General features: G+C 49.9%; 1 protein-coding gene across 1 annotated transcript; it reads right to left on the bottom strand.

Annotated features, from left to right (window-relative positions):
• Positions 1-780: 780 nt before the first annotated feature.
• On the bottom strand, positions 781-27,858 carry ESPL1 (extra spindle pole bodies like 1, separase). The gene is made up of 32 exons (XM_030322714.1): positions 26,984-27,858; positions 25,412-25,522; positions 21,059-21,151; positions 19,834-20,892; positions 19,438-19,542; positions 19,157-19,277; positions 15,802-15,938; positions 14,613-14,806; positions 14,059-14,298; positions 13,690-13,834; positions 13,441-13,579; positions 13,105-13,244; positions 11,273-11,407; positions 10,096-10,215; positions 9,469-9,640; positions 8,948-9,076; positions 8,662-8,818; positions 8,039-8,148; positions 6,210-7,198; positions 5,475-5,817; positions 5,113-5,274; positions 4,460-4,673; positions 4,175-4,365; positions 3,513-3,640; positions 3,254-3,376; positions 2,628-2,783; positions 2,347-2,517; positions 2,116-2,220; positions 1,833-1,948; positions 1,590-1,673; positions 1,268-1,432; positions 781-1,145 (listed from the first exon to the last, which is right to left on the bottom strand). The coding sequence occupies exons 3-32, from the start codon at positions 21,137-21,139 to the stop codon at positions 944-946; spliced, it is 6,333 nt and encodes a 2,110-aa protein (XP_030178574.1). The 5' UTR covers positions 21,140-21,151; positions 25,412-25,522; positions 26,984-27,858; the 3' UTR covers positions 781-943.

Here is a 27,858-nt window from a genome sequence, read left to right as displayed (position 1 = left end):
GTTTATTAGTCAAAACGATGTTTTACCGTAATGTGTTAGATGTGAGGGATACACAAGAGCGTAAGATAATGTGCTTCTGAGGAATTTAACAATCTAGTTGGTGAGAGAAAAAACATATGTAAATAGAATTCCAGAGAATCTACTGCTGACGTGTGCGGTCCTGACAAGTGTAACAGGGATATGTGGGGGAGAGAACAAGAGCCTCTATCACCCACGTTGGAGCAGGGCAGGGCAGCTGAGGCATTAAAGCTAGTGTTACTCCCAGGATACCTGAGCACAGGAAGACAGGACAGACATGATAGGACCTGGCCAAGACACTCTCAATGGGTCTATCTCTATGCTTCCTGAAGCCTTTGTATCCACTTAGAGCATTTTGGGGGGAGGTGGGAGGTGGGAGGAGAGAGAAAGAGGGAGGGGAGGGGAGGCGGGGGGAGAGAGACAGAGAGACTGACTCTCAAGCAGATTCCACGCTCAGTGTGGAGCCTGACTTGGGGCTCCACCCATGACCCTGGGATCATGACTTGAGCCAAAATCAAAGGTCAGATGCTCAACCAACTGAGCCACTCAGGCACCCCCAACTTAAGAGCATTTTGATACCCTTCAGCTTTGTCTGCTGAGGCCAAGCCAGGCCCACCTTTGTCCTGTGGTTTTGCCTTTCTTCCTAACACTCTCAGACTTGGACTCCTGCAAGCTATTCTCACCTCTTTACAGTACCACATAGTGGGAGGGAGCAATAATTTGTCTTAAAATGTTCTCAGATGAACCACACAAAACACAGGGTTTAAATGTTACATCTTTATTATATTAAGGTTAAATCAAAAGGAAATATTTCATATAAAACACTGGAAAAGTCATTTAAAATATTTATCCTAAGGGTTAAATCTAAGAACAGGAGGTAGAACAGTCACATGGCTTCTATCTGTGATAGGACAGCTCCAAGGGATCACCGCAGGGAGACAGGCAAGCCATATGCCACAGGTGCAGCCCCAATAAGATACTTGAGTCGGGGAGCCTGGCGCGCCTGATTGACATAGTAGAGAAGAGGGGCTCCTGGGCCTGCTCCAAGCCAACCCTGCAGCAGAGCCTCCGTGTAGCGGTCAATGTCACGGTCAGTCACATCCCAGAGGTTACCCAGAAACAGGGGACTGGGGAAAAAAAAAGAACTACAAAGTGAGGGCTCTAAAACAAAATACATGAGGAAGGATTTAGTGTTCAGACCTGGGAAAGAACCTGGGGTGGGGACCTAGGTTAGGCCCTCGAGACTCACCAGCCAGCCATGATATACTTGAGCACGATGCCAGCCCCCTCCAGGTTTCCATGCACAGCCAGGGCTGCGCTGCTGCAGCCAAACAGCAGGGCCACTGCCCGGCAGCCGAGCCGCAGGACGGCCTGTCCATCCAGGAAGCGGGCACCCGCCCCATGCCCTGCATAGCTAAGGCAAAAGGATGTGAGATGAATCTGACCCAGCAGTAGCCGGCCTCTGGCGTGTCTCCGGGGGTGTCCTGAGTCAGCCAGTGGCTTGAAAGCCACAAAACAAGCTATGGTGATACCCACCCCCCCCTCCCCATTTCCCTGCTCTGAGCACTCACATATATAAGTCATGCTCTGTCAAGGCTGCTTGCACTTGTTCTGGGCTCGGCACCTCCCCAACCACCCCTTTCCAGCCAGCTTCACTGCAGGGAAGAGGTAGGAGTAAGAACTGGGGTCAGCTGGCAAAGAGGGCAGAGGGAATACCAGGCAGAAGGTGGGCTGCAAGCTTTGATTCAGGGGAAAAGGACATGTTACCCCTCTCTACCCTCCCCCACCCCCTTTCTTACTCTTCTCCCCCTGACCTGCTAAAATTGGCTCGAAATTGCTCCTCTGTGCTTGACAGATTATTGTGAGGGTTCAGGACGTAGAAGGTATTGCGTGGATCCACCCCTTGGCTTAGCACTGCTGAGGCCCCCGACTGAGGAGAAGACACTGGTGATCAGGATCCTGGTCTGGCCAGAGAGCCCAAGCTTCAACAAACTCCAAACCCCTTTCCACGACTGAACCATCCCATCCCTAAGACCCTCTCCTGTCTTCCCAGATCTCCCTCAATTACTAATCATTCCCCCACTCCCTGAAACCCACCTCTCTGATGATGGAATAGCTGAGCAAGAAGTGGAAGGAGGGCAGCCGAGTGACAGGCAGTGCCCGGAGACTGGGGATGCTCTCCCATGGCAGCTTTTGCAGGTCCTGGACAAAAAGCATGCAGGGATTACCATCCCCAGCCAGGCATCCACAAGCATCAGAAGGGGGCAGAGGGGTGACCTGGTGCCCGCTGCCCACCAGATACGGTCCCTCCAGCCCCCAGCTCCTTACCTTGTCTAGCACTAAGACAAGATGCCTATTGCTTGGTACTGTCTGACCCTGAAGACGTCGTACTGCCTCACTCAGAAGCTCTTGGGCTCGTTCTGGCCAGGCTGGGCACAGCCCATAGGCCAAGGTCTCAATGTCCTGAGGGGTGAGGGTACTGGCACCACTGAGCATGGTCTGCAGGGGAACAGTGGTCAGTGAGGGCCATCGCTCCCATCTCCACTCACAATGGCAGTGGGGGAAGAATTAAGTCCAGCTTCTTCCCCCTCCCAGATTTCTCAACTCACTTTCAGCAGAGCTGCATCAGGATATTCCCAGCCACATTCCTGCAGCAACTTTTGTAGGCGGGAGGCCTCCTGGGCAGGGCCAGGGTCCTCACTGGATGGCAGCAACAGTCCCCTCCAGCAGCCCAATACATGTTTCTCTAGGGAAATGATGAGTGCCTGAATGAGGAAGAATAGAACGTTCGGTCAGAGAGGAGCTGAGGAAATGGGTTTTCCAACGTATATATTTGTTTTACACATCTTCCCGCCAGTTAAAAAGGCAAGAAGCTAGAAACGTTTTTCATTTGCTGAGACTCTGGGGGAGTACAGATAAGATGATTTATCACATATCACTATGTCTCGACAAATACAAACAGGTGGGCAATGAAAGCTAAACCTGGGAAGCTGATACTTGGGCTTAAATCTTTTTTCTTGTATGTATCCTCAAACATTCTGTTGGCATCACCCCTTTAAGTTTTTAGCTCTTTTTTGAAGTCGTTCTCAAGTAACATCATTTTTTATTTAGGCTATGCTTCCAGAAAGGACTTGAGGTAACTCGGCACTAGCCCGGACTCCTGAGAGAGAGGACAGTGACACGCAGGGTCACTCCCAGGGCAGGCCTGACCCCACCCCACCTTGGGAGCACACACCTCCATCCTATGGTCCAGTTCTAGCCGTCCTGTCCACCATTCTCGCTTGTCAGTACAGCTGCTGTTCTCTTTCTGTTCCTTCTGGATGGTGTCAAACTCTTTCAGGGCTGAACTCAGAGGAAGCTTTGGGAGATGGGACTGTGAGCTTTCTGCTTGTCCACGTGATCACCACCTCTCCATCCCCCCAGCTGCGGGATATGAGCAGCTTGACCAGAAGCCTACCCCAGCCCAACTTTGCTTACTGGCCCAGGAAACCTACCTTGCTCTGGGTGGTGGGGATCTGCACAGTGACTGGGGGATTGTCTTTTTCCAGCCGGGTCAGCAAGAGGGTGTTGCCCACAGTTCCAGGCTGAAGTGTGGCCAGAGCTAACACACACACAGTCACCCCTGACACACAGAGCATACCCAGAATCATTTCAGCTCTTACAAGGAACTCCCTTCCCCATCTTCTGCACTCAATCCTACCCATCACTCAAGACAATTCTAAAAAATCTCTGCTCACTGGAGTTCAAGCTGCTCTCCCCGAACAGCCCCCTGTGGAGAGAGACATCTTGTACTTCGATGTGTCCCTCACAGAAACTAACAAAAGTTCCTGAACAGAGGGAGGCACTCAAATCATCTGTTAATGTGTTTTGTGTTAGTGCAGGGAGACTCTGGACATCTGAACCTACCCCTGAAAAAAGACACTGAATCTGCTAGTAACGCAGAGTGGAGGTTAAAAAAAAAAAAGCACAAGACTTCCAAATTTAGGGTATTTCTCTTTGGTGAGAGTAACAAAATGACAATCAGTGAAAAGGGAGGATATGTTCTTCCATAGGGTCATAAATCTACGTTAACTAATGCCTTAAACTCCTTCCCCTAACTCCTTAGTAAGAAGATGCAAAAAAGGACAGGAGAGCCAGCTGAAGCCTGCTGCCATACCGCTGGGGATCAGAGCCAGGCGCTCCTGGAAACTCTCCTTCTCAGGCTCAGGGAATTGACCAGATCCTGAAGCCCTGAAGGAAAAGAGGTGCTGGATGCGGGCCAGGGGGACATCTCCAGGCCTGTCCTGCAGGCTCAGCCTCTGCACCTGGTCTGCCATTTCGAGTGATCCCCGGTGCTTCTGGGCCTTGCTGCAGATAACATAAGTAGGGGTGAGTTCTCCCTCCTTCAAAATCTAGACCTTCCTTCCAGTCTGTCCCCTGCATGGGCCTTGGGGAAACTCACCTGAGCTGCCTGTGGAGGTGGGTGAGCAGCTGGTGGCGACAGGTGATGGATACAGACTCAGTGACAAGGCAGGCTGTGGCATAGGGATCCCGGTGGCCCAAGCACAAAGCCAGGAGGCGGCAGAGGTAAGCATAAAGTCCACTAGGAGGGCAATGACTAACCCCACGGAAAGCAATGGTCAATAAGTCACAGATGGAATCCAGGGTAGAGAGACCTAGAGGAAGGTGAAGATACTTGCTGTAGATGAGTCCCATACTGTTTAGCTGATGAAACTTTCCATAAAAGTCCCAACTTTTCATAAAACTTTTATGGAAAGTTCCAAGTTTCCAAGGTTCTATCTCATCTCCCACTTGGATAAAAAAAGCTACCATTAATGCAGGGCAATGTGCCAGGTGGGATGCTATGCAACTTACCTCAACTCACCCCATCCCCCCAAACCCCATTTTATAGGTAAGTAAATAAAGGCTCAGAGAGGCTGAGCAACTTGCACACATCTAGTGAAGAGAGTGATGGGATTCAAACCCAGGTTCAAAGGCGACCGGATCTAGATGAGGATCCGAAGACAGAACCATGGGCAGGCCACAAGGGCATCAGATCAAGCAACCTAGAGGCTCGCCCTCTCCTAGTGACCAGACCTCAGTGGTTAGCCTCACCAATGGCTACAGGGGCAGAGGAGAGTCGGAGCCGAGGACCAAGACCCTTGTCTCTCTCCTTGTCTGGGCATGGGACCGGCAGCTCCTCTTTACTGGAATCACGTCTCAACACTTCACATTCTCCTATGGCTGTATCAGGTCCTGGAGCTGGTGCCTTCCCACCTAGGGAGAGAACGTGACTTTCTGTAGTTTCTTCCTCCTGTCGCCTCCTTTGTTCTTTCTAGGATCCAGTCCCGGAGCCAGGAACAAAGTTGTATATCTGTACTGTCTTTGGCATCAGTTATTTCTTGTGCTTTGGTCCCAGGGCAATCCCGACCCCCAAAGATGTATGCACCCTCTACCTCCCACCGTTACCATCTTACCTGAGGCTGAGTCTTCCCCGTCAGAGCCCCTGAGGATCTCAAAGCTCATTTCCATCTGGTTGTCAGTCATTTCCTCCTCAGGGATGGTCCTCATGATCTCAGAGCCCAGCTCCTCACAGTGTCCTGATGTCACCTTCTTGGCCCTCCGGCTCCTACCACCCAGGCCTGGGAGCCCAGGGGCGCTACTTGAGGCTGCCACTGCAACTGTCTTCAGGCTCGGGTTCTTCCTGGCCTGGCCCCGGCCCCGGCCCCGGGAAGCAGTGCCCCGTCTCTTGGGCCCCTCTGCAGGCCGTGCCTCAATTGAGACAGGGTCTTCCAAATCACTGTCATCACTGAAGTTCACCTGGGATGGGTGGGAAAGGGAGAAGGGCCAAGGGGCCTTCAGTGATAAGACATCTGCCAGCAGGTGGTGCTGCAGAGGCACACTCTCAGAGGCCTTTGGGGGAAGATTTAAAAATTAACCTCTCCAATTGAGGCAGCTCAATCAAGGGCCAGGACTCTTGGGTGCGGAAGGAGGGAGAGAAGGGAGGAACAAAAGGACAAAGGATGAAAAGGAAGAGGAACCACAGAGTTAAGGAAAGCACCTTCTGTTTGAAACAAAGATAGAATTGTCTTTCTGTGCAGGTTAACAGTAGAGCTGAAGGCCCCACCAGGTCCTGGGAAAGGCACCTATTCTGAATTCTCCAGAACCACCCCACCTGACACCAACACCACCCAGCCGCAGTCCCACCTCACCTTGAGGCGCGTCTGGACCCTCTGTTGTACTCTAGGGGCCTTGGGAACCTCAGGCTTGCTCTTTGTAGGGAGGACTTCCTCAAACACAGTAAAAGGGACTCGAGTGCCTGCTGGCCTGACCTGGCCTGGGGGCTTCGGTGTACAGGGCAGTCCTCCACCTTCCAGACTTTTCAGAGAGGTATTATGGAGGTGCTGGGTAGATGAGGCTGCCCGCTGACGCCCCCTTCCAGAAAGTTTTTGGCTTCGCGGCTTAGAGGGCTCTGAGCCTGGGGAGGGTTTTACTGGTGGTGGCTGCCAGCCCCAGGAGCTTGCAAAAAGTTGGGTAGTGCAGCAGTTGAGGCCGGCCAGCTTTGCAAGGGCCCGAATCAAGAGCAGGCTGGCTCGCCAGGGCTCCAGGTGGGGTACTCGTGCTGCCACAAACTTCAGCCCCGACTCCAGGACCTTCCCCAGACTCTTGTGTGATGGCCGGCTCAGCCCCTCCAGTGCCAGCTGTGTGTAGGCCTGAGCCAAGATCTCATCCAAGAGGCTCGGGACAGGGGAGGGAGGTGCTTTGTGATTCAGGGTAGTTTGTAGAGCTTGGGTGAGGCGCTCAGTGGCTGCAGGGCAACCCTTTAGCACGACCTGCAGCAGATCCAGACCCTGGGCCTGATGGCCCAAAGCCAGCCTCACCCCCGCTGTGACCAATGCCCAGCGCAGACAGACTGCCGAGAGCACGGGGCTGGCACAGAGCAAGCAGTCACACGTGGGCAGGTGGGTCAGGAAGCCGGGGCTGGGCTGGGGCTTCGCTTTCAGGACAGGGGAGGAGTTCGTAGAAGGTGCCACAGGACCTGGCTCCTTGGCCACAGTGGCTACCAGCTCCAGGGCAGGGCCTCTTAGGAAGGGCTCCTCTTCAGGGAGCTCTGGAGGACGACGGACCCGGGTCTGCTGCTTGCCCTTCTGCAGGTGGACTTTCTTCACTGAGTCCAGGTGCTGGGCTAGCCCGCCAAACTCTGGGGAGAGTGGAGCCAGAATTACAAAACTGGGAGAAGTGATACCAAGTGCTTCCTGAGCTACCCCAGGGCCCAACTCCTTAATATAGGTGTTATTTACTTACTGCTTGTATGGATTACTGTCTGATCGGACTAAATATTAATATGGCTTATTTTTGTTTTCAGTAAAATCCCTAATGTTTCTTCCCATCCCATAATAGATAAACCCAACCCGCAAAACCCCCATACCTGCACCTGAGACGGCTGCATAGCTCAGGAAAGCAGGTGGGCACCAGGAGGCCCATGTCTTTATCCTGGCTCTGGGCCCCAACTAGGCCCATGATCCTGGTCCAAAACACTGAATTTCTCAACTTCCTCATTTCACAAGTGAGAAAAAAAATCCATGTGTCCACCTGACTTTCCAGGGTTTTGTGTGGGTCAAATGAAATACGAGAGGGAAAAGTGGTTGATAAGAAAGAGGGACACCAGTGGTCTGATTGAAGCAGAAGAGTTAGAAGTCCCTGATTTAGGGGCGCCTGGGTGGCTCAGTCAGTTAAGCGTTCGACTTCGGCTCAGGTCATGATATCGTGGTCTGTGAGTTCGAGCCCTGCATTGGGCTCTGTGCTGACAGCTCAGAGCCTGGAACCTGCTTTGGATTCTGTGTCTCCCTCTCTCTCTGCCCCTCCCCTGCTCGCACTCTGTCTCTGTCTCTTTCTCTCTCTCTAAAACATTAAAAAAAAGTAAAAAAAAAAAAAGGTCCCTGATTTAGAAGGAACTCACAGTTTCACATACAAAGATGTGTCGTAGTGTTTGTGTGCCACTCCCACCACTGCCCGTGGGTGTGGGGGCATGGCTGCTCACCTGTGCAAGACTCCAGTAAGAACAGAACCTGCTGCAGGTCCGACTCACAGAGGTCAATGTCAGTGCGTGCCAGCTCCAGCTCCGCCTTCAGCACCAGGAACAGGGCACACCTTGTTGGGAGAAGAGATGACAAGCAACTCGTGCAAGTCTTTGTGTTCCTGAGTCCATCTTCCTGTCCCTTTCACTGGCAGCACTGGGGCAGGCTCCTGGCCTCTGGAGGACCTCTACTCTCTCGAGCTGACTTCAAGTCTACGCTGGGAAAACTCTCTACACTTCTCCCTCATCCCCAGTCATCTTTGTGCACGAGGACAGGATTTCCCAAACCACATTCCCACCCAAAAAAAGGATCCTGTGGGCAAAGGGACTTAGGGAAACATGGTACACCAGCTCTCCTTTTTGGAGAGTTACAGTGTGGATCGGCGTACTGAAGGATGTGAGAAGTCCTACAGGAAATAAAAATGTCTAAGCTTGGTTAAGCCGGCATTTCCTACTTACTGAGACATGGGATACGTTCTCCCAACCCCTCCAAACATAATACGTAAATCTGTGGAAGAGTTTGGGACCCCAGAGTCCAGGATGTGGGCACTCAGGTTCTGGAATGGCCTCCTCTGGCATGTACTCACTGGTGTGGTAGCTGCAGTTTCGTCGTAAGTTTCAGGGCATCCAAGCAAAAGGCCTTGGCTTCGCTCACACAACCCAGATGGCCCAGGCGGGAGACCAGCTTCTCTGAGCAGCTCAGTACCTCTGTCAGAACCTGCCATTTTTGTACCAGATTTTCACCTGGTACAAAGGAGAGAGACGAGACCACCGTCACTCAGTCACAGCCTGGATCCTCTGGAGGCAAAGCTGGCAGCCCCACCATCTGGCCTGTTCATTCCCACTGGGCCTCGCTCTCCTCCTCAGACTCACCATAGTCCAGAAATGGGGTCTCCACAGCCGCCTTCTGAATCGAGAGCACGTCACTGCCCAGGAGCAGGAGGATAATGCTTCGGAGGAGCTTATGGGAGTCGACGAGTGCAATCTCAGGCGTCTGCCAGCCTGTGCAGGGAGTGGCGGGGGGACAAGAAGGGAGATGATGCCGCCAGAACTGCCACCACCTTCACCTACTAAGATAGCAAATGCAAAACGTGCTGCCGCTGTTCTTCTGTGCCTAAGGCAGACAGAGCGAATCAATCACAGAACTCTTTCCCTCAGACCACGTGGGGCCTCAGAACCCTTGTTAGTATAGCATTCCAGCCAGGTACTAAGCAATCGATCAGTCGGCAGACAAACAGAGACTCATATGCTATCCCAGGCCTACTCTGTGCAGCCTCTCAGTGGGCTAGTCCACACAGTTGGGACAGCAGAGGGACAAGGGCTTGAGAAGAGCTGAGAGTGGACGATCCACACCATTTGACCACAAAGGGCCATCATCCACCCTATTCTTTCACCTTGGGCACAGAGCTGCTCCCGCAGGGAGGCTGAGAGGCTGTCTGATGAGAGGCTGAGGTACGATGCCACCACCTGCAAGGCCTGGACACGCAGCAAGTACCAGGCCTTGGATGATCTCTGGAGGGCAGGGTCCCGAAGCACAGACAGCAACAGAGAGGCACCCTCAGTCACCTGGGAGACAGGGAGGGCCAGAGAAGAGAGGTGAGTGAGGTCAGAGCAGCGATTCAGAGCTTAGGATGCCCCTAAAGATCATCTGGCCCAGCCCCTGCTTTTGAGAATAATAAAAGCTGTGGAGAAAACGACAGCCTGAGAGGGCGCAAGATGCAGACAAGTCACACAGTTAGGCTGTGAGAAAACTCAGGTTTTCTGCATCTCACTTGATTTCCAATTTGGGCTCCATTGCCTTCCTGGGATCAATGTCATCTCAGTCTCTAGTCACAGGACAGTGTGACTGAGGCAACTGGGAAAGAATAGAAAGGACAAGGCTGGGAAACAGCACTGCTTCTCACGGTTGGGAATACTCTTCCTAGCTCCAGGGAAATCTCAGAAGCCTGAAAAATATCCTGAAAATCCTAAAAATCCTTCCAATACCTGGGAACTTCAGGGGTTAAGAAAGTGAGAAATACCTTCTGGTGAACACAGTAGAGCTGACTTCGAAGTAGGTTACAGGTTAGCGAAAGGAGCAGGTACGTGTCAGTGTTGTGATCCAGAAGCTTCAGGCTTGAGTCTGCCTCTTCCAGGTATAGCTAAGAAAACAATCATGGGATTCATGAACATGCTGGTGAGGAAAGGCAGCCAGACATTTCAAATTAAAGTGGATTAAAACACTTGCAAGTAAAATGCAGAACACCTCCAACTAAGTATTCAATTATTTCATATATTATAATCTACAACATGAGAGTTATTCAATCACTCGCTAAAATGTTCATTTAATATCTTTCGGTTAACCGCTATGTTAGAAAGACATAGCTGAATAAGGAATAAGCAAGACTTTCCATCCAATAGCTTGCAATGCAGTGGGGGTGCAGACACACCTGTGTAATCGTGACACAATGCCATTAGTGGTATGGGGACCCAGGGAAAGTAGGTGATTCTGCCCTTGAAGAAGAGGATGTATAAAATACTTCATGAGGGAGAGGACAATTGAGCTAGGCCTTGAAAAGAAAGTAGAAAAAAGGTGGGTGGAGGAGGTATATTTAGGGTGGAGGGGCTAATAGAACCAAAGGGAGGGAGGCACATACAAGGCTATAAAGTAACTGGCGTGGATGGACAGAAGTTCCATGGTGGGGAGTGGCAAGAAAAAGCATGAGCCAGGATACAGAAGGTGTGCAATACCAAGTAAAGTGTCTAGACAGTATCATCCTACAGGTAATGAAGAAACCAATGAAATCCTTTAAGCAGGAAAAAAGATGAGATCAGATCTGTGCCTTAAAAGATCATGTTAGAAGACAAAAGGGGCCTCCCTGCTGGAGGCAGGGAGACCAGCTAGGTGGTGTTGGAGCAGTCCTAAGTGAGTGGAGAAAGGGTGACTAGGGCAAATGGTGGGGAAATACAGGATTAGTGGTGTATTTCTGGTGCAGGATCTATAAGACTTAGGAAACAATGGTTTTGCAGTGAGAAGGAAAGACGCTTCCTCTTCCCACAGCTGCCTCCCAGCCACTCCACACTTTACGACCCTCCAGCAGGATGTGGCAGTAGAAGGCAGGGAAGATGCCCCTTCAGTATCTTGTCTTCTCAGAGAAAAGATGGGTCACTAAAGCCAGGTCCCCCCGCAGCTCCGGGCTTGGCTGGCTGGGCACTCACCTGGGCATAGCTGGGACAGCCAAGCATCAGGAGCAGCTGGCTGGCGCGGCAGGAGGAGCCGGCTGCCTTCGCGTGGTCCTCCAGTCTCTGGGAGACGATCCGTACGAGCAGGAGGACCTCCAGAGCCTGCAGGGGCTGGTCAGCCAGGAGCAGGAAGTTTACCCAGCTCCTGCTCGAACCTCCCTTTCTACCCTCTGCTTCCTCAGCCCTTTGAGACCTTGGTCTGACTTCAGAGCCTGGATGAGGTGTGGCTACAGACAAGGCCACCACCTGCCATCCTCAAGAAGCCTGAGATAAGAGCAGCGAGGGAGCCTACCACCATCCAGCCTCCAGCGTGAAAGCTTAGGTACCAGTCAGCATCGACAGCTGGGAGTTACTGAAAGCTTACTATGGGCCAGGCACTGTGCTGAGAGGTTTACATCAGGGCAGGGGGATGGGCGAGACAGGCAAGAGGATCAAGAGGTACAAACTTCCAGTTATAAAATAAGTAAGTTGCGGGGCTGAAAAAGTACAGCACAGAGGGTACAGTCAATAACATTGTGATAATAATGTATGGTGACTTCCCTCACCATGGTGAGCACTGAGTAACGCATGCTATTGCCAAATCACTATGTTGCACGCCTAAAACTAATATAATATTGTGTGTCAACCATACTTCAATTCCTTTTAATGTTTACTTACTTTTGAGAGAGAGAAAGCCTGAGCAGGAGAGGGACAGAAAGAGAGAGGGGACAGAGGATCTGAAGCGGGCCCTGTGCTGACAGCAACGAGCCTGATGCGGGGCTCAAAGCCCTGAACTGTGAGATCATGACCTGAGCGGAAGTTGGGATGCTCAACCGACTGAGCCACCCAGTTGGTTCAAGCCCCACATGGGGCCCTGCGCTGATAGCACGGAGCCCGCTTGGGATTCTGTCTCCCTCTCTCTCTGCCCCTACTCTGCTTGCTCTCTCTCTCTCTCTCTCTCAAAATAAATAAAAATACACTTAAAAAAAAAAAAAGAATTCATAGATCTAAAAAAAAAAAAAAAATTGAAGGGACACCTGGCTGGTTCAGTGAGGGGGGCATACAAAGTTGTGAGTTTGAGACCCACATTGGGTGTAGAGATTACTGAAAAATAAAATTTGAAGTGAAACTTCAAAAGTCATTATAAAAATATCAAATTGTCAAAAAGAGGGGGTTCACGTGCATCAGCTCTTTTAATCTTTCATAGTGACTCTAACCCCAATTTTACAGATGACTATAGACTAAGAGGCTTAAGACTCACGCAAGTTAAGTTGCTTGCCCAAATTCACATCACAGGTACGGGGGAGAGCCAAGGCTCAGATCTAGCGCTGAGGCAGCTTCCCTCGATTCTCATGCTAGAAATATGGCCTAATGGCCACAGTAACAAAGATCTTTTTTATGTACCATGTTCTTTTTCGGAGGTTCCTAATGTGGGGTCCAGGGAAGAGCTTCAGGGAGTCTGTAAAATGTCCTGATGTTGCATGTAAAAATGTAAAATTAAACCTATAGGCATCTATGTATGTTTCAGAAAATACACAGCTCAAATTACCTAAGAATTAATAATAACTATATCTGACATTTGAATATGCCACTTAAGGACACCATGAGGTAGTGCTATTACTGTCCTCATTTTAGACACAAGGAAACCTGGGTTTAGGAAGTTACGTCACTTGCCAAGGTGAGTTAAAATAAAGGACGAAGCTTGTATTTCAACTTAGGAAGCCCGGTGATAGAGGCCACAACGGGCTACATGGCTTCTTAGCAGATACACCAGCCAAAGAAGAGGAAAGAGTGGGCTTCTGGCGTGTGTTAATGCCCTGCCCCATTACCTTTGCCGCCAGCTGATAGAGGGCTGCTAGGGTCTGCAGTGAGGCTGCTGTCTGCTGGAGACACCGTATAGCGGGGGCTTGTGCCTTTGTAAGCACCTCCTTCCAAAGGGCCAGTGCTTGGTCCAGGCATTTGGACTGAGCTAGAAGTCAGAAGAAAGGGACCGGCCATTCTCTCAGTGTGGGCCATCTGGGGAGAATGCAGCCTTCTTCATAACGCCCTCTGCCCTCTGTGCCCACCTCCCACCCTACTTCCTTTCCTCTACCTGGGGTCCCCATTCTGCTCTTAGGAAGACACAGAGGAGACCCCATCTAGCACACTACATTCACAACCCTCACCAGCATCTGCAGCCAGATTGAAGGCAATGTTACTGTATAGGAAACGATCTTCTTGGAGTTTATCTTCATAGTTCAGGTCATTGACTTCAAATTCCTCCAGGTTATTAGGGGCCTGGGCTCTCCGATCCCGCTCGATACCCTAGATGGGGGGGAGGGGGGATCAGGATAAAAAACAGGGCTGGCACCAGCTTACTGTGGGCCTGGGGGAAATAATCCAGTTCTGCTAAGCCCCACAGAAGCCACACTTACTTCCTGCATTTTGGTCTCCAGGGTACAAATGTAGAACCATAGGAGGGCCTGTGCTTTATCATCCAGAAGCCGATCCTTGGCCTGGGTCTCAGGCCTCACAGACTCCAGAAGCTGTAGGGCTTCCTGGATAGCATCCAGGGCAGAGCTGAAGGGAGAGGATGGACTTAAGCTGGGCCCATGACGAGTACCTGCCATAGTGTCCTGGGAAGGACCTTCTGCAGGATAGCCGGCCCCACCCTTTGAATGAGCGCCCATGGCCACAAACTGAAGTGGCTGCTCAGGGACTTGGGAGAGGGAAACGGCCTCTGAAAAGGGTAAGATGACCTAGGGTGAGAAGCAAGAGTGGCCTCCCCAGCTATTCTTCCTCACCAGTTGGTCTGCTGGGCAAAGTCATGGTAGCAGAGCACCTGAGCCAGTTCCACCAGGTGGGTGGCTCGAGCCCAGGCCCCAGCCGGTGTCTCCTCAGGGCTCAGCTCCAGCAGGTCACAGATGACGTTGAACCGTTCCTGCCCTGTGTCCGCTCGCACAGCCTTATAGGCCTGCAGCTCCTCCCTCAGCAGGAAGACCAGGGTCTCTGGGTCCCAGCCACTCAGGCTGTCTCGCAGAGTCCTAAGAGAAGGCAGGCCCAACGCCATGTCAGGGAGTCCGTGAAGCATGGAGCTTCTGCCCCGTGCCAAGGAGTCCCAGCCTTGGCTTGCTGAGAGGTCACTGACTTCCCAGTCATTAAAGCAAGGGCATTGCCTGTCCCCCACTGCTCCCCTATACCTAGCACAGTGACTGTCATATAGTAGGCATTTGATAAATAACAACGAACAGAGGAATCAGTGCCTTTTTTCAGACAGAAGGATACACGAGACCACCAGTACCAAAAGCTAGCCCTAGCCAGGGAGCAAACATGGTTGTCTCCCTCCCCACCAACTCACCTCAGCTGTAGCTCCTTGTCTCCTGCTCTGGCTGCATCCATCTTGATCCGAACCCAGAAGGTGACAGGCTCAGCCATGTGTTGGGGGCCACAGGGCTGCAGGGCTGTCAGCCACAAAGTCACCATCTCGCAGCCCTGGGCCTGTTTACCCAGTTTCTTCAAACTCTCTCCATGCAGCCGGAAGCACCTGTGCAACTGACCATAGAAAGCAGAGACCAAACTGCAGAGAGGAACCACCGAGTCCGTAATAGTGGGGGAGTACATGCCACACAGGTACATACACCACCAGGTGGTCCGCCAGCCCCCAAGCCTGCCCCAAGGCAGAAGACACCAAAGCACTAAACACCCCAGGGGTTCTCAATCTGAGGCTTCAATCCACCCCACCCACATATTTATGTCCACAGCCCTAGAAACCTGTTTCTCCTCCTGTAACCCCTCTCTCACAAGTTAGCGTCTTCTCAGTCCGAAATGCCAGGCCATCCTTGACCTTCCCTCCGCACCCCACCCCCCCACCCCGTCACAGCCAGTCACTTACCAAATTAATCCCGGGCTTCTTGCACCCATTCCCTTCTTCCCATCCCGCAAGACACTACTTCAGTTCAGATACCCACCCTTTTCGGCCCAGGCTACAAGAGCAGTGGTGGTGCCCACTGTTGTCCTGGTATCTTGTTCATTCACCATAGTGATGCCAGAGAAACTCAAAATGCCAAGCTGATGTCATGCCTTCCTTTGAGAGGCTCATCTGCCTCACTCAAGATGAAAACCAAGGCCCTCTACAACCCATCTCACCTGCCACTCCAGCCAACCCATCATTTCATGGGTCTCCTTGCGATGGTTCTCACTCTGGTTACTTAAAGGGCCTCCTCGGGGACTTTTAAAATAACCAGATGCGTGGGCTCTAGCACCAGAGATTCTGATGCAATCGGCTTGGGCCAGGCATCAGAATGAGTTTTTTTAAGTACATTCAGGGGATTCTAACATGCAACCAGGTTGAGAACCACCAGCTTGAACGTAGCTAAATATAAAAAGTGAGACCATTAAAAAAAAAAAAATAGTAATAGTACAAGTGAGGTGTGGAAGACACTGTCCCAGGTACTTGGCTCTTAACACGCTACTGCAGGGCAGGGTCCTGGCCAGGCCCTTTCATGCTACTCAGGCCTCCAACATAACCTCCCTTCCTGCCCTCGTACCTTCTCAGGAGGCACCTCAGGATAGGTGTCCGGCTTCACCAACCCCAGGTGCTGACAGAGGGGCTCAGAGATGGCACAGGCCTCGGAATATAGCTTGTGACTATAGAAGCTGTAGGCCAAGTTACTGGTGTAAGAGGCTGCAAGTGAGAGAGAGAATAGTTGACAGCGGAAATAGTTCCCACTGCCGCTCTCCTGTTGGAGAGGCAGTAGAGAGAAGCTCAACCTGTGGCCGGCTCAGTAGCTTCCAGATCAGACAGGAAGCCCTACTGCTAGGGAATGAGATAGGGGCAGCTCTCCCCTACCTGCTCCAACTCAGCCCGTGACGTCCATTCCTGTAAGGCACACCCACACCAGCGGCTCCTTTGCACTTGTTCTACAAGCGCAAGCTGAGTCTTCACTCCTACACAGGGCCCATTTCTTCACATGCCAACTTTTGCCTTCATCTTCCTCCGAAGGGCAGCATTTTGGGGTTAACGCTCTGGCCTATCCCTTATCTCCTCCTCCTCTCATTCCACGAAAGCCACACTAGGAGCCTCCTTGCTGTTTCTTGAACACGCCTTAGTTCCTGCCTTAGGGCCTTGGCCTTGACTGTTTCTTCTGCCAAGGATGTCCTTTCGCAGGTGTCTACATGGCCAACTCCATCACATCCTCCAAGTTTTGCTCATGTCACCCTCCCAAGCAGGCCTATCCTGACTCTATTTTAAGTGGCAACTTGCCCCCTCACCCATCCTAATTCCCTTTCTTATCCTGCTCTATATTTCTTCCCCCCTGCCCCCACATTTCTTATCACTTTCTAACATATTGATAATTCAATTATTCTGTTGCTTATTATCATTCTCCCCTAACCAGACTGTGGCTCCGTGAGGGCAGGGATCTTTGATTCGTTTACTGATATACCCAAGTCCTCGCAATAGTGCTTGGCACATGGTAGGTGCTCAATAGATATTTGTTGAATGAACAAAATTTGCCCTAAACTCTAGTTTATGCAGCTTTTTGGCTATCAACACAGATGGCTGGAAAAAATTAAGTCAGGCTTCAATATTCCGGGAAGAATTTTCAAACTAGTAATTTTTGTGACTGCTGATGATATTTTCATCTCAATGGGTAGGTTCAACTACTGAATATATAAATATGAAAAGTTCTGGGGCACCTGGGTGGCTCAGTTGGTTGGGCATCTGACTTCGGCTCAGGTCATGATCTTGCAGTCTGTGAGTTCAAGCCCCATGTCGGGCTCTGCGCTGACAGCTCAGAGCCTGGAGCCTGCTTCAGATTCTGTCTCTCTCTCTCTCTCTGCCCCATCCCCTGCTCTCACTGTGTGTGTGTGTCTCTCAAAAATAAAAGAAAAACATAAAAAAAAAAAAAAAAAAAAAAAAAAAGTTCTCCAAAACTTTTCAGTGACTGAACTCATTGGGTTTGTATAATTTAATGGGGCCATCCTTTTTATAAACTGATGGGAAAATGTATTATAAAATACAAAAATAGACAAAACTAAAGTATGCCGTTAGGATAATGGTTGCTTTGAGGAGGGGGGTTACTAGGAGGGGGGCAGAAGGAGGGGTTTCCCCAAGGTCTAAATCATGCTCTTACTTGACCTAGACATTGGTTAAAAAGTATGTTCAGGGGCGCCTGGGTGGCTCAGTCGGTTGAGCGTCCGACTTCAGCTCAGGTCACGATCTCACGGTCTGTGAGTTCGAGCCCCGCGTCGGGCTCTGGGCTGATGGCTCAGAGCCTGGAGCCTGCTTCCGATTCTGTGTCTCCCTCTCTCTCTGCGCCTACCCCGTTCATGCTCTGTCTCTTTCTGTCTCAAAAATAAATAAACGTTAAAAAAAAAAAAAATTTAAAAAGTATGTTCACTTTGTACTTTGTACTTTTCTGTATGCACGTTTCAACTGAAAGGGTGTGGAGAAGTATATATGCAAATTTATTTATACACAGTACATCTCCAGAATGATACGTAAGAAATTGATCATATTAGTTGTCTCAGTAGAGGAGAACTTTGTGACCAGGATTAGGAGAGAGAGACTTTAGACTACATGCCTTTTTGCGCAATTTGATTGTTGAAGCATTTTTACCTGGTTTCTAAAAAAAAATTTTAAGTTATAAATATTCTTTAAAACTTGGGGTGCCTGGGTGGCTCAGTGGGTTAAGTGTCTGACTTCGGCTCAGGTCATGATCTCATGGTTCGTGGGTTCGAGCCCCATGTCGGGCTCTGTGCTGACAGCTCAGAGCCTGGAGCCTGCTTCGGATTCTGTGTGTCTCCCTCTTTCTCTGACTCTCTCTCTCTCTCTCAAAAGTAAAAATAAACATTAAAAGTAAACATTAAAAAAAATAAAACTTCTAGGGGCGCCTGGGTGGCGCAGTCGGTTAAGCGTCCGACTTCAGCCAGGTCACGATCTCGCGGTCCGTGAGTTCGAGCCCCGCGTCAGGCTCTGGGCTGATGGCTCAGGGCCTGGAGCCTGCTTCTGATTCTGTGTCTCCCTCTCTCTCTGCCCCTCCCCCGTTCATGCTCTGTCTCTCTCTGTCCCAAAAATAAATTAAAAAAAGTTGAAAAAAAAAATTAAAAAATAAATAAATAAATAAATAAAACTTCTAGAAAGGTCATAGGGGTGCCTGGGTGGCTCAGTTGGTTAAGCATCCGACTTTGGCTCAGGTCATGATCTCGTGGTTTGTGAGTTCAAGCCCCACATTGGTCTCTGTGCTGACAGCTCAGAGCCTGGAGCCTGCTTCGGATTCTGTGTCTCCCTCTCTCTCTGCCCCTCCCCTGCTTGCACTCTGTCTCTCTCTCAAAAATAAATAATAAAAAAACATTTAAAAAAAAAAGGTCATAAAGTTGCATATCAGGTACAAACATTTTCATGAAAGAAAACACCAAATCATGTTTCAAAGTCAATGACAAAAAACTCGTGTCTGCTATCATAAGTTAGCCTTATCACTTCTCTACTACTATAAATGTTTTAAAAAAATGTTTTTTAATGTTTTATTTATTTTTGTGAGAGACAGAGAGACAGAGTACAAGCGGCGGGGGCGGGGGCGGCAGGCAGAGAGAGAGGGAGACAGAATCCACGAAGCAGACTCCAGGTTCTGAGCTGTCAGCACAGAGCCCAACATGGGGCTCGAACCCATGAACACGAGATCATGACCTGAGCCAAAGTTGGATGCTTAACCAACTGAGCACCCAGGCACCCCTGTAAATGTTTATAAGTACAAGTGATGAGGGTCACTTAAGAACATTTTTTTCACTGCCTCCTTAAACCATAAGGAGCCCCCAAGGTGGTCAGAACCATCCAGCAAGTGCTATTTGTCTGCCTAGTGAGTGATGACCTTCCCCCCTGCATCTGGGCCCCAGGGCACTAACCAGTCATGCCCAGGTAGTCAGTCAGCTCTTGGCCTGATAGGCTCTGTAAGGCCTCCAGCATCCAGATCACAGTAGATTTGCAACTTTCCACCAGCTGGGCCAGGTCAGCCAAATCAGTTACCTAAAGGGACAAGAAGGTCTTGAGAGTCAGAAGAGACATAATAGGTCCAAGGTGACATCTACCCCACCCCAAACCCAAAGCAACTCCAAAGCTCTACCAGGGCAGTCCAGCAACCCCAGACCCCAGGACCTGTCCAGGTCTTTTGATTCCCAGACTGTACCTGACAGCTTTGTGCAAAGTCATAAACCACCACAGTGTAGAGGTGAAGTCCCTGAAATTGCATCTGAACCAGAGACTGCTGCTGCTTGGAGGAATCCCCACAGACCTGAGGAAGGAAGGGGAAGGTAGGGTTGAGAGGCAGAGATACAGGATGAGCTCCAAACTGAAGACTGGCCCAGAGTCCTGGAGAGCTGACTCAGCCCAGGGAGTAGGAAGAAGGGCATTAGGAGGGGCCATGGCCCTCCCAGAGTAGACTAGGCTTCTGGTGGCTGCACTAGGCATAATCCAGAGAGCAGCTGACTGAGGAGGGAGCCAGGGCTTCCAGATCTTACCAAAGACCTTAGCCTGATAGTCTGCAGAACCACATTCCCACCCTACCTCTAGGTTCTTAACTCACACCATCCTGCAGCTGCCGGATGAGAGAGCAGTACCCGCCAAGAAAAGCAAAGAGGCCCAGAACAGCATCCAGTCCATAGCGTCTCTTGATGCCTCGCTCCAGTCCTGAGAGGAGGAACTGGCAGCTGTCACATAATGCCCGCAATGGGGGTGATGGTGCCTCCACACTGTTGTTCAGGACAGCTGATGCCTTGATCAGAAGCTCGGCCAGTGCCTGGGATCCTCCCTCCCCAGCCTGTAGCAGTTCAACCCCAAGTTGGCATAACTGGAGGCTGGGGGCCAGACTGGTGTTCCTTAGGTAATCATGGGTCTTCTCCACTACTCTCGAGGCCTTGGCATGGTGGCCACTCCAGCAGAGGCGACGGCAATGTTCCAGGGTGAGTTCCAAGAGACAGAGGGCCCTCTGGGGAGAAAGAGGACCAGGAGAACCCCCTCCCTCACCCACCAAAACTTTGATCACATGCCTGGAGAGCAGGTCATCTAGGAAATCAGCATCGGCTTCATTCAGACTGTGCCCAGTGGCATCAAATAGCTGATGGGCAGCTACCACTCGACAGGCTGTTGGAGAAGCAAAGTGGGGAACCTCACAAGGGGTACTTTCATCCTCCAAGAGTACAAGAAAGCTCAAGGCCTTCAGCCGAGTTGATAATGCAGCTCGCCGCTCCTCCAGGGTTTCTGCTGCCTTCCAAAGCAGAGAAAAGCTGCCTCGCGCCACAGCATCATAGTCCTGGGGAGCAGCTTGGCGAGAGCAATGCACCAAACAGGCATGAAGGGGTTTTGCAAACCGGAGCGTGGCCTCTGGGATTCCCTGTGTGGCAATGTTCCGCAAAAAGATGAAGAGAATTCGTTCCAGGTACAGGGGTGGGCGCTGGGGGGTAGACATCAAGTAGCCATTGTAAGCCAGCTCCGCCAGTTTCAGCAGGCTCTCCAGGTGCCTAGGGCAAGCCAGCTTGGCAGTCAGCTGCTGGTTGCAAGCCCTCAAGATGGCATCACAAGCTTGTCTCCTCTCGGCATCAGATCGGCAGCTGGATGAATCAGCTGGAAGCTTGGACAGGAACTCCTAAGAGGAGAGGAAGATGTGATTGGGACCACCAAAGTAGGGACAGATAACTAGAAAGGGGGCTTCTCAGGAGAGGATCCCCTATTAGCCTATCTCTTCATGTAAGACAAAAACCCCCAGCTCATCTTGGAAAGCCAGGTGTATCCAGAGCTAGACACAATCCTACCTTCAAGTCAGGCAGCAACTCTTCAGCTTCCTTCACGCTGCTTAGCAAGGTCCCAAAGTTGATTCCTTTGAAGCTCCTCATGGTGTTGGAGGGCTAGGGAAAAGGAGAAGGATTAGAGTAGGCGGAGAAGATTCATAATGGAGGGCAGGAGAAGGGCTTGAAGGCTGCAGAAGTGAGGGGCGGTGGGGGGGGGGGTTGTTTGCAAAGAATCCCATGAGAAATCCTATCGGGAGGGGCGCCTGGCTGGCTCAGTCAGTGGAGCTGTGGGATTCTTGATCTCCGGGTCGTCACTTCCAGTTCCACTTTGTAGAGATTACGAGATTACAAGAAAAGGGAAGGTAAGGGAAGGTAAAGGGAAGGGAAGGGAAGGAGAAACAAAGACAGAAAGAAAAACAGACAGACAGAAAGAAAGAAACCCTATTCGGGAAAAACGCCCATGTCAGGACAGCAGGCTCCCGTTATAAACGGACGCTTCTGCTTCTCCTTCCTCTCGGGGGATCCGGAGCCTCACTACCCATTCCACCACCCCAACGCTCCATGCCGGGAGGCCTCCACTGAGTTCGGAGCTCACCAGGACATCCGGAGGTCTCCCAACCTTCCTTCGCAGAGCCGCCCCTCCCCTCAAGTCAGCGCCGGGACCCCACCTCACCTTGGCACGTCCACACGTTCACGAGTTCCTCTGAGCTTTATCGCCCCAGAGGTCGCCTCCCCACCAGGTCCAGGACTTACTCGCCAGAAGAAGAGCTCGGCAAAAACCCAAGACCCAACCTTCGTTTTCCGCGCCAGCCCCCCCTTTCAAATATCTCCAGCGACCAATGAGCGAGAGCTTTGTAACGCCGGCGTGCCGCGCGGCACAGTGGGAGTTGTAGTCTACCCGCGGCGCCGCACCATCACGTGATACCGGCGGCGGGGTCGAGTTGCTGTGGGCGTTAAGGCCTCTTGGGGGCGCGGGTTTCCCCATTTACGCCAAGGCGGAGATCCTTAGCTACCCGTTGCTTAGTCGCTATCGGGAGAGCCAGGCCTCTGCCTCCTTCTCCCCTTTATCTTCAGCGCTCAGAGTTTAAATTTCAAGAGAAGAGAAATAGGGTAGACAACAAAAAGAACTTACTTGGAAACTCACGCGGTTTGGGTTACTGGGAAAATAGGGCGTAGCCTTTCCTGGAGTTCTTTAAAAATATAATTTTCTGAGGGCACTGACAGGAGTACCATGACTTCCAGCCCTCCCTCTCTCTCTCTTTCTCTCTGTCTCTCCCTCTCTCGGCCTTCCAGCCTTGCTCTTTACATAAACGGCATCAACTGGATTGTATGAGGAAGACAGAGGATCTAATGCTCCATGATGGGGTGTAGAAGGTAGAGGGGAGGGTTAAGGGAAGAACCAGGAAAACTCACTTCACTGGGATATTTCACAGTCATTAATGGCTTACGTTTGCTAAGTACTAACTACATCCCCAAACGTGCAGATTCAATTCGTTCTCTCTTTCCTTCCTCCACCAAAGAATTCAGTTCAAAATTCTGGTCTTCCAGTTAGCTTTTTCCTGATGAATTCTATTGGATAACTCTTCCTTATCTATCTCCTTTCTCTTTCTTTTTCTTTCTTAATCTTTCTTTCTTTCTTTCTTTCTTTCTTTCTTTCTTTCTTTCTCTTTTTCTTTCTAGGTGTTATTTATGTAAGTAATCTCTACACCCAGTGCAGGGTTCAAACTCAGGACACTGAGATCAAGAGTGGCATCTTCTGACTGAGCCAGCGAGGTGCCCCTATCATCATCGTCTTTCTTCATCATTATCCACCTCTTTTAGGAGCTGAGATTCTAGCAGAGACTATTTTTAAAAACAAAGACAAGAACGAGAACATCCCCAAAGAATCTCAGTGTTGGAATGATAATATTAATGTAGGTGCTAAGTGTATGTTGTAGACATTACATACATATCTCTTGTGGGGTAGAGGACCCAACAGAGGTGTTTGTAAATGATCAGTGAACGTATCAACTCTCATACTGCTCATTTCCTCTTGCTTACATCTTAGCAATCACTACTCATTTATTTACATGTTGTGTAGCAAGTGTTCTAGAACTATTTTCCTGTGTTTTGTTACATCTACTTGATTCTAAACTCCTTAAGGGGAGAGAATTTGTCCTTTTTATTCCTCTTCTTTATATATATATATATATATATATATATATATATATATATCTTTTTAAAAGTTTATTTTGAGAGAGAGAGCACGAGAGAGGGGCAGAGAGAGAGGGAGAGAGAATCCCAGGCAGGCTCCATGCACTGTCAGTGCAAAGCCCAGTGTGGGGCTCGAACTCACAAACCGTGAGATCATTACCTGAGCCAAAGTTGGATGCTTAACCCACTGAGCCATCCAGGCCCCCTCCTCCTCTTTTTAAAAAAAAATTTTTTTGGGGGGGGGCGCCTGGGTGGCTCAGTCGGTTAAGCGTCTGACTTCACCTCAGGTCATGATCTCACACTCCGTGAGTTCAAGCCCCACGTCTGGGCTCTGTGCTGACAGCTCAGAGCCTGGAGCCTGCTTCAGATTCTGTGTCTCCCTCTCTCTCTGCCCCTACCCTGCTCATGCTCTGTCTCTGTCTCAAAAATAAATAAAAACATTCAAAAATTTTTTTTCAATTTTTTTTTTTTTTGAGAGACAGAGAGAGAGAGAGAGAGAGAGCAAGCTCACACCCCTGCACAAGCCAGGGAGGAACAGAGGGAGAAAGAGAATCTGAAGCAGGCTCCACATTCAACTCAGAGCCCGATACAAGGCTCAATCCTATGACCTTGGGATCATGACCTAAGCCAAAATTAGGAGTCAGATGCTCAACTGGCTGAGCCACCCAGGCACCCTTCTTTTTTTTTAATGTTTATTTATTTTTAGAGAGAGAGAGCGTGGCACTTGTGAGCAGGGGAGGGGCAAAGAAACAGAGAGAGAGAAAATCCCAAGCAGGCTCCACACTGTCAGCACAGAGCTTGACTCGGGGCTCAATCTCACGAACCGTGAGATAATGACCTGAGCCGAAATCAAGAGTTGGGTGCTTAACTGACTATGCCACACAGGCACCCCTTTTTATTCCTCATTTACTTCTTACAAGAAATAGGAAGTTCCTGAAGTATTAAGAGATTGATAAATTCTGACCATTTATGAACCTTAGTCACAAATTTCAATCCCTCATTTGAGTGCCCAGCTTCTAAAGAGAAAGCACAGGATAGTGGAAAGCACTTTGAGTCTGGACAGAGAAACTGGATTCTAGTCCCAGTTCATTGTATTATTAATCTGTGAAACAGGGATAGAAGCATCAAGCCTCACTACTTCCCAGGGGTTCTGCCAGCCTCAAATAGAATAGCCTTGAAATGATTTCCAAAGGCCCTAACAATGCTACATAGACATTTTATATGTATTGCCATATAAAGATGTCAGAGATATATGGATGACTGTTATAGTCTTCCTGAGGATTTCAATGGTTTTAAAGAGTGAAAAACGAGATTACTGTTAGGTAAAAAAAAGGTTGCAGAACAGCATGATTCAACACTTTGATTCAATTTTTATTAAAAGACAAAACAAAAACCAACTGGGGCACCTGACTGGTTCAATCGGTAGAACATGGGACTCTTGATCTCAAGGTCATGAGTTTAAGCCCCATGTTGGGCATAGAGTTTACTTTGAAAAAACCAAACAGCATTCGAATCTTGGTTTCGGTTCAGGTTTGATCTCACGGTTTATGAGTTTGAGCCCCATGTGGGGCTCAGCATTGACAGTGCAGAGCCTGCTTGGGATTCTCTCTCTCTCTGCTTCTCCCCGACTCTCTCTCTCAAAATAAACAAACTTTGAAAAAAAAATTGGGCCCTACCCATTTATAAAATAAATAAAAAATGACAAACCCCAACTAATATTAAATCTGTGGATTAGACTCCAAACAGCGGTATGAAGAGTGGGATTAAGGGAGCCTCTCCCTCTCTCTCTCTCTCTCCATATATATGTATATATATATACATATATATGTATTTGCATTTGATGATCTTACAATGAGTTCATTCAATTTATTGTAAAAACACACACACACACACACACACCTTAAAGCAAACATGAAGTATTTTTACATTAGATCTAATCCCAAGCATGACAAATTGTTGTTTTATAATTCTCTTCTGTGGTTCTGTGAGGAAGTGGTGGCAAAAAATAATAAAAGGGACGGAGAGAACCACAGGGTTGGGGTTAGGGGAACAGTGATGGGGAGTGGAACCTAGACGTAGCCAAAGGGCCATGGCCATTAGCTGGGAAAAGCTCCCCCTCTCCCTGAGCAGGGACTGAATTTCCAGGAAGAGATAGTCCTCCAGGTCTCAGAACCCAGTGCTGACCTCATGTTCCAATTCTCCTGCCTTCTTGTCCACTGGCTCCTGGTTCCTTGGGATGTTTCTGCTCTCCTCAGGATCACTTCAAAGTTCCAAATCAAATAATCATGTGTCCAGCTGGAGGGGAAGTCAGAAAATCAGGAGCCTCTTAGTGAAAGATAGTGGTGTGTATCGAGTCTGACACCAAGCTGACCTTCCCACTTGAGGAAGAGGAAATGAGTTCAAGTGGAACACACTGACACCCTACTCAGCTGCTCACATACCCCAGAGCAGAAGGCCTCTCAATTGCTTGATGCTTCCATCTGGGCCGGGACCAAGGATAAACACTTCTGGGAATCACCCAGCCACTGGGATGCGTTGGAAAGTTCTATACCCCCATTACAGCCCTATCCATTCATTCTCACACCCAAATCTGGTTCGGCTCAGCTGGATTGGAAGAGTTTTAAAATAAAACATAAAAGCAAACACTACTGTAGTGCTTACGCTGTGGGCCAAGTGCCGTTCCAACCCCTTATATACAATAATGTTTTTAATCCTCAAAAGAGCCCTATGGGGGTAGGAATGACTGTATCATCCCTATTTTACAGATGAGAAAACGAAGGCACACATTTGAACCCAGGCAGTCAGGCTCTGGCACCATCCTCTTAACCAGTTCCCTACGCCGCCCCTCAGCAGAGCATCAAAAGCAGTGTTTTGCAGGCAGTGCGCACCTGGTGAATCCATCCTTCCTTTGACTTAGATTGGCAGATACCAAAAAGTGGACCGGATGGCCAAGGCTAAACACTCCCGGTCGCTTGCCCGTCTCCCAGGACAGGGCTTGGGATGAGGGAGCCAGGCTAGAGGGGGAAAGGCAGGGGACACAGGCAGTCCATGGCATAGAGGAGGCACTGGGCAGGCAGCATGAAGCAGTTTGGCTTTGGTTTTGCCATTCACGTGCTACGTGCTCTTCAAGTGGACCTCCCTCGTGCGTAAAAAAAGTTTTTTACCAGCACCTTTGGAGAAAGCTCAAGGGGGACAAAGCTAGGAACCTCATTAGTCGGTCTCCTCTTCCTATTTCCTGATCACTTAGGAATGTGAGACCTCCTCGTGCTTCCATCAGTAAAAAAAAAATACTGCTATCCAAAACAACCAATCATTGACTAGGCTCTGGATTCGTCTCGTAGACTTCCCAAATGGGCAGCTCTTAAAAAGCCAGGTTGGGCTAGCCTGTTTCCTCTCAGATACATACTAAGCACAGCCACGGGCAAAGCACCCACTGGTGTGTACATATGGAGGACACGAAGGCAAGTAAGCCACAACTTGTGCCTGTCCTCAAGGAGACCATACTACGGTGGAGAGGGACGGAGAGTCTACAAATACCTATAAAATATATGTAGGCCCAGCTCAACAGGGCAGAAAGAGGAAGTGGAGTTTTGCAAGAGATTCTGTCTTTGCTTCAAGATAGGGGACGGAAAAGATATCTGTTTTTCTGTACCTAACCTCTGTTCCCCGCAGTCTGGGTGATGGAACTTGTTTTTTCTTCTTCTTTACCGAATAGGGTCCTGAGACCACCACCCATTCCTTCCCCCTCAGCCTCACCCTGCAGAAGCCTATCTATGCCGAATTCCTACAGCACCAGCTGATGTTATCTCTGCACAGGTCAGAACTTGCAGGTCTTGGTCCATCTTGCATCTTCCTGTCTGGAAAGCAGTCTGGGACCCAGGGACATATTGTCAATCCCTTTCCAAAACGGGTGGGTCCCCCATGCCCGGCTCAAGCACATTCCAGGACATAACCTTGAGCCTGCCCTCCCTTCATCCCCACCTTTTTAAAAGCTGGCTCTGCTTCCTCTGACAAGCCTGGGTTTTGGTGGGAGGAGGAAAGGCAGATACCATCAGGTGAGGCAGGGAGGGGCCGACCAAACTGGTGTTCCCACTGGTACTGTTTCCTGCCCTGATGGCTTCCTCACCCTCACTCAGGCTGGGTGGGGAAGAGTCAGGTACAGACAAGATGTCCCAGTCCCTCAGCCATTCACTGTTCTCTCCCCTTGGCATGCCCTTCACTTAGGTTGCATGCAAGGATACAGGACAGAGGACCTGGTGAGCCCCGGTGGTGCTGGACAAATGGTGCATTCTGCCAGGTAGCGTACACGGGCTGAGCTCCAAGTTGTTTCTGCAGGAAGGTCCCAGATTGTCCCAAGGGGGTGGTCATAGAAGCAACTCAAACCTCTGGAATCTTTGTTCAGTGATGTGTGCATTCACCCCACATCCTCCAGACACAGTCTCACCCTGGATGTGGAGCAAGGGTCTTGCTGGGCAACTAGAAAGGGTACCTGTCTCCAGGGTAACAAGATCTAGAAGATCTAGAGGCCTCAAGCATTTCCCACCCATTTCTGCTACGAGGCAATGCTATGGCTCTCAGTTTATATATACTGGAGACAGTCTTAGAGAGGCTAGAAATACAAATACCGTCTG

Source organism: Lynx canadensis, chromosome B4, assembly GCF_007474595.2.
Source record: "Lynx canadensis isolate LIC74 chromosome B4, mLynCan4.pri.v2, whole genome shotgun sequence".
NCBI lineage: Eukaryota > Metazoa > Chordata > Mammalia > Carnivora > Felidae > Lynx > Lynx canadensis.
The sequence above is the reverse complement of the archived record's forward strand: the minus strand, read 5'-3'. Positions and strand labels throughout refer to the sequence as shown.

Coding starts and splice junctions, on each gene's coding strand:
- ESPL1 (XM_030322714.1), bottom strand. CDS start 21,139: ATGAGGAGCTTCAAAGGAATCAACTTTGGGACCTTGCTAAGCAGCGTG. Junction 4,366..4,459: donor CACCTCCACAGGCAGCTCAG/GTGAGTTTCCCC, acceptor TGTTATCTGCAG/CAAGGCCCAGAAGCACCGGG. Junction 1,146..1,267: donor AAGTATATCATGGCTGGCTG/GTGAGTCTCGAG, acceptor TTTTTTCCCCAG/TCCCCTGTTTCTGGGTAACC.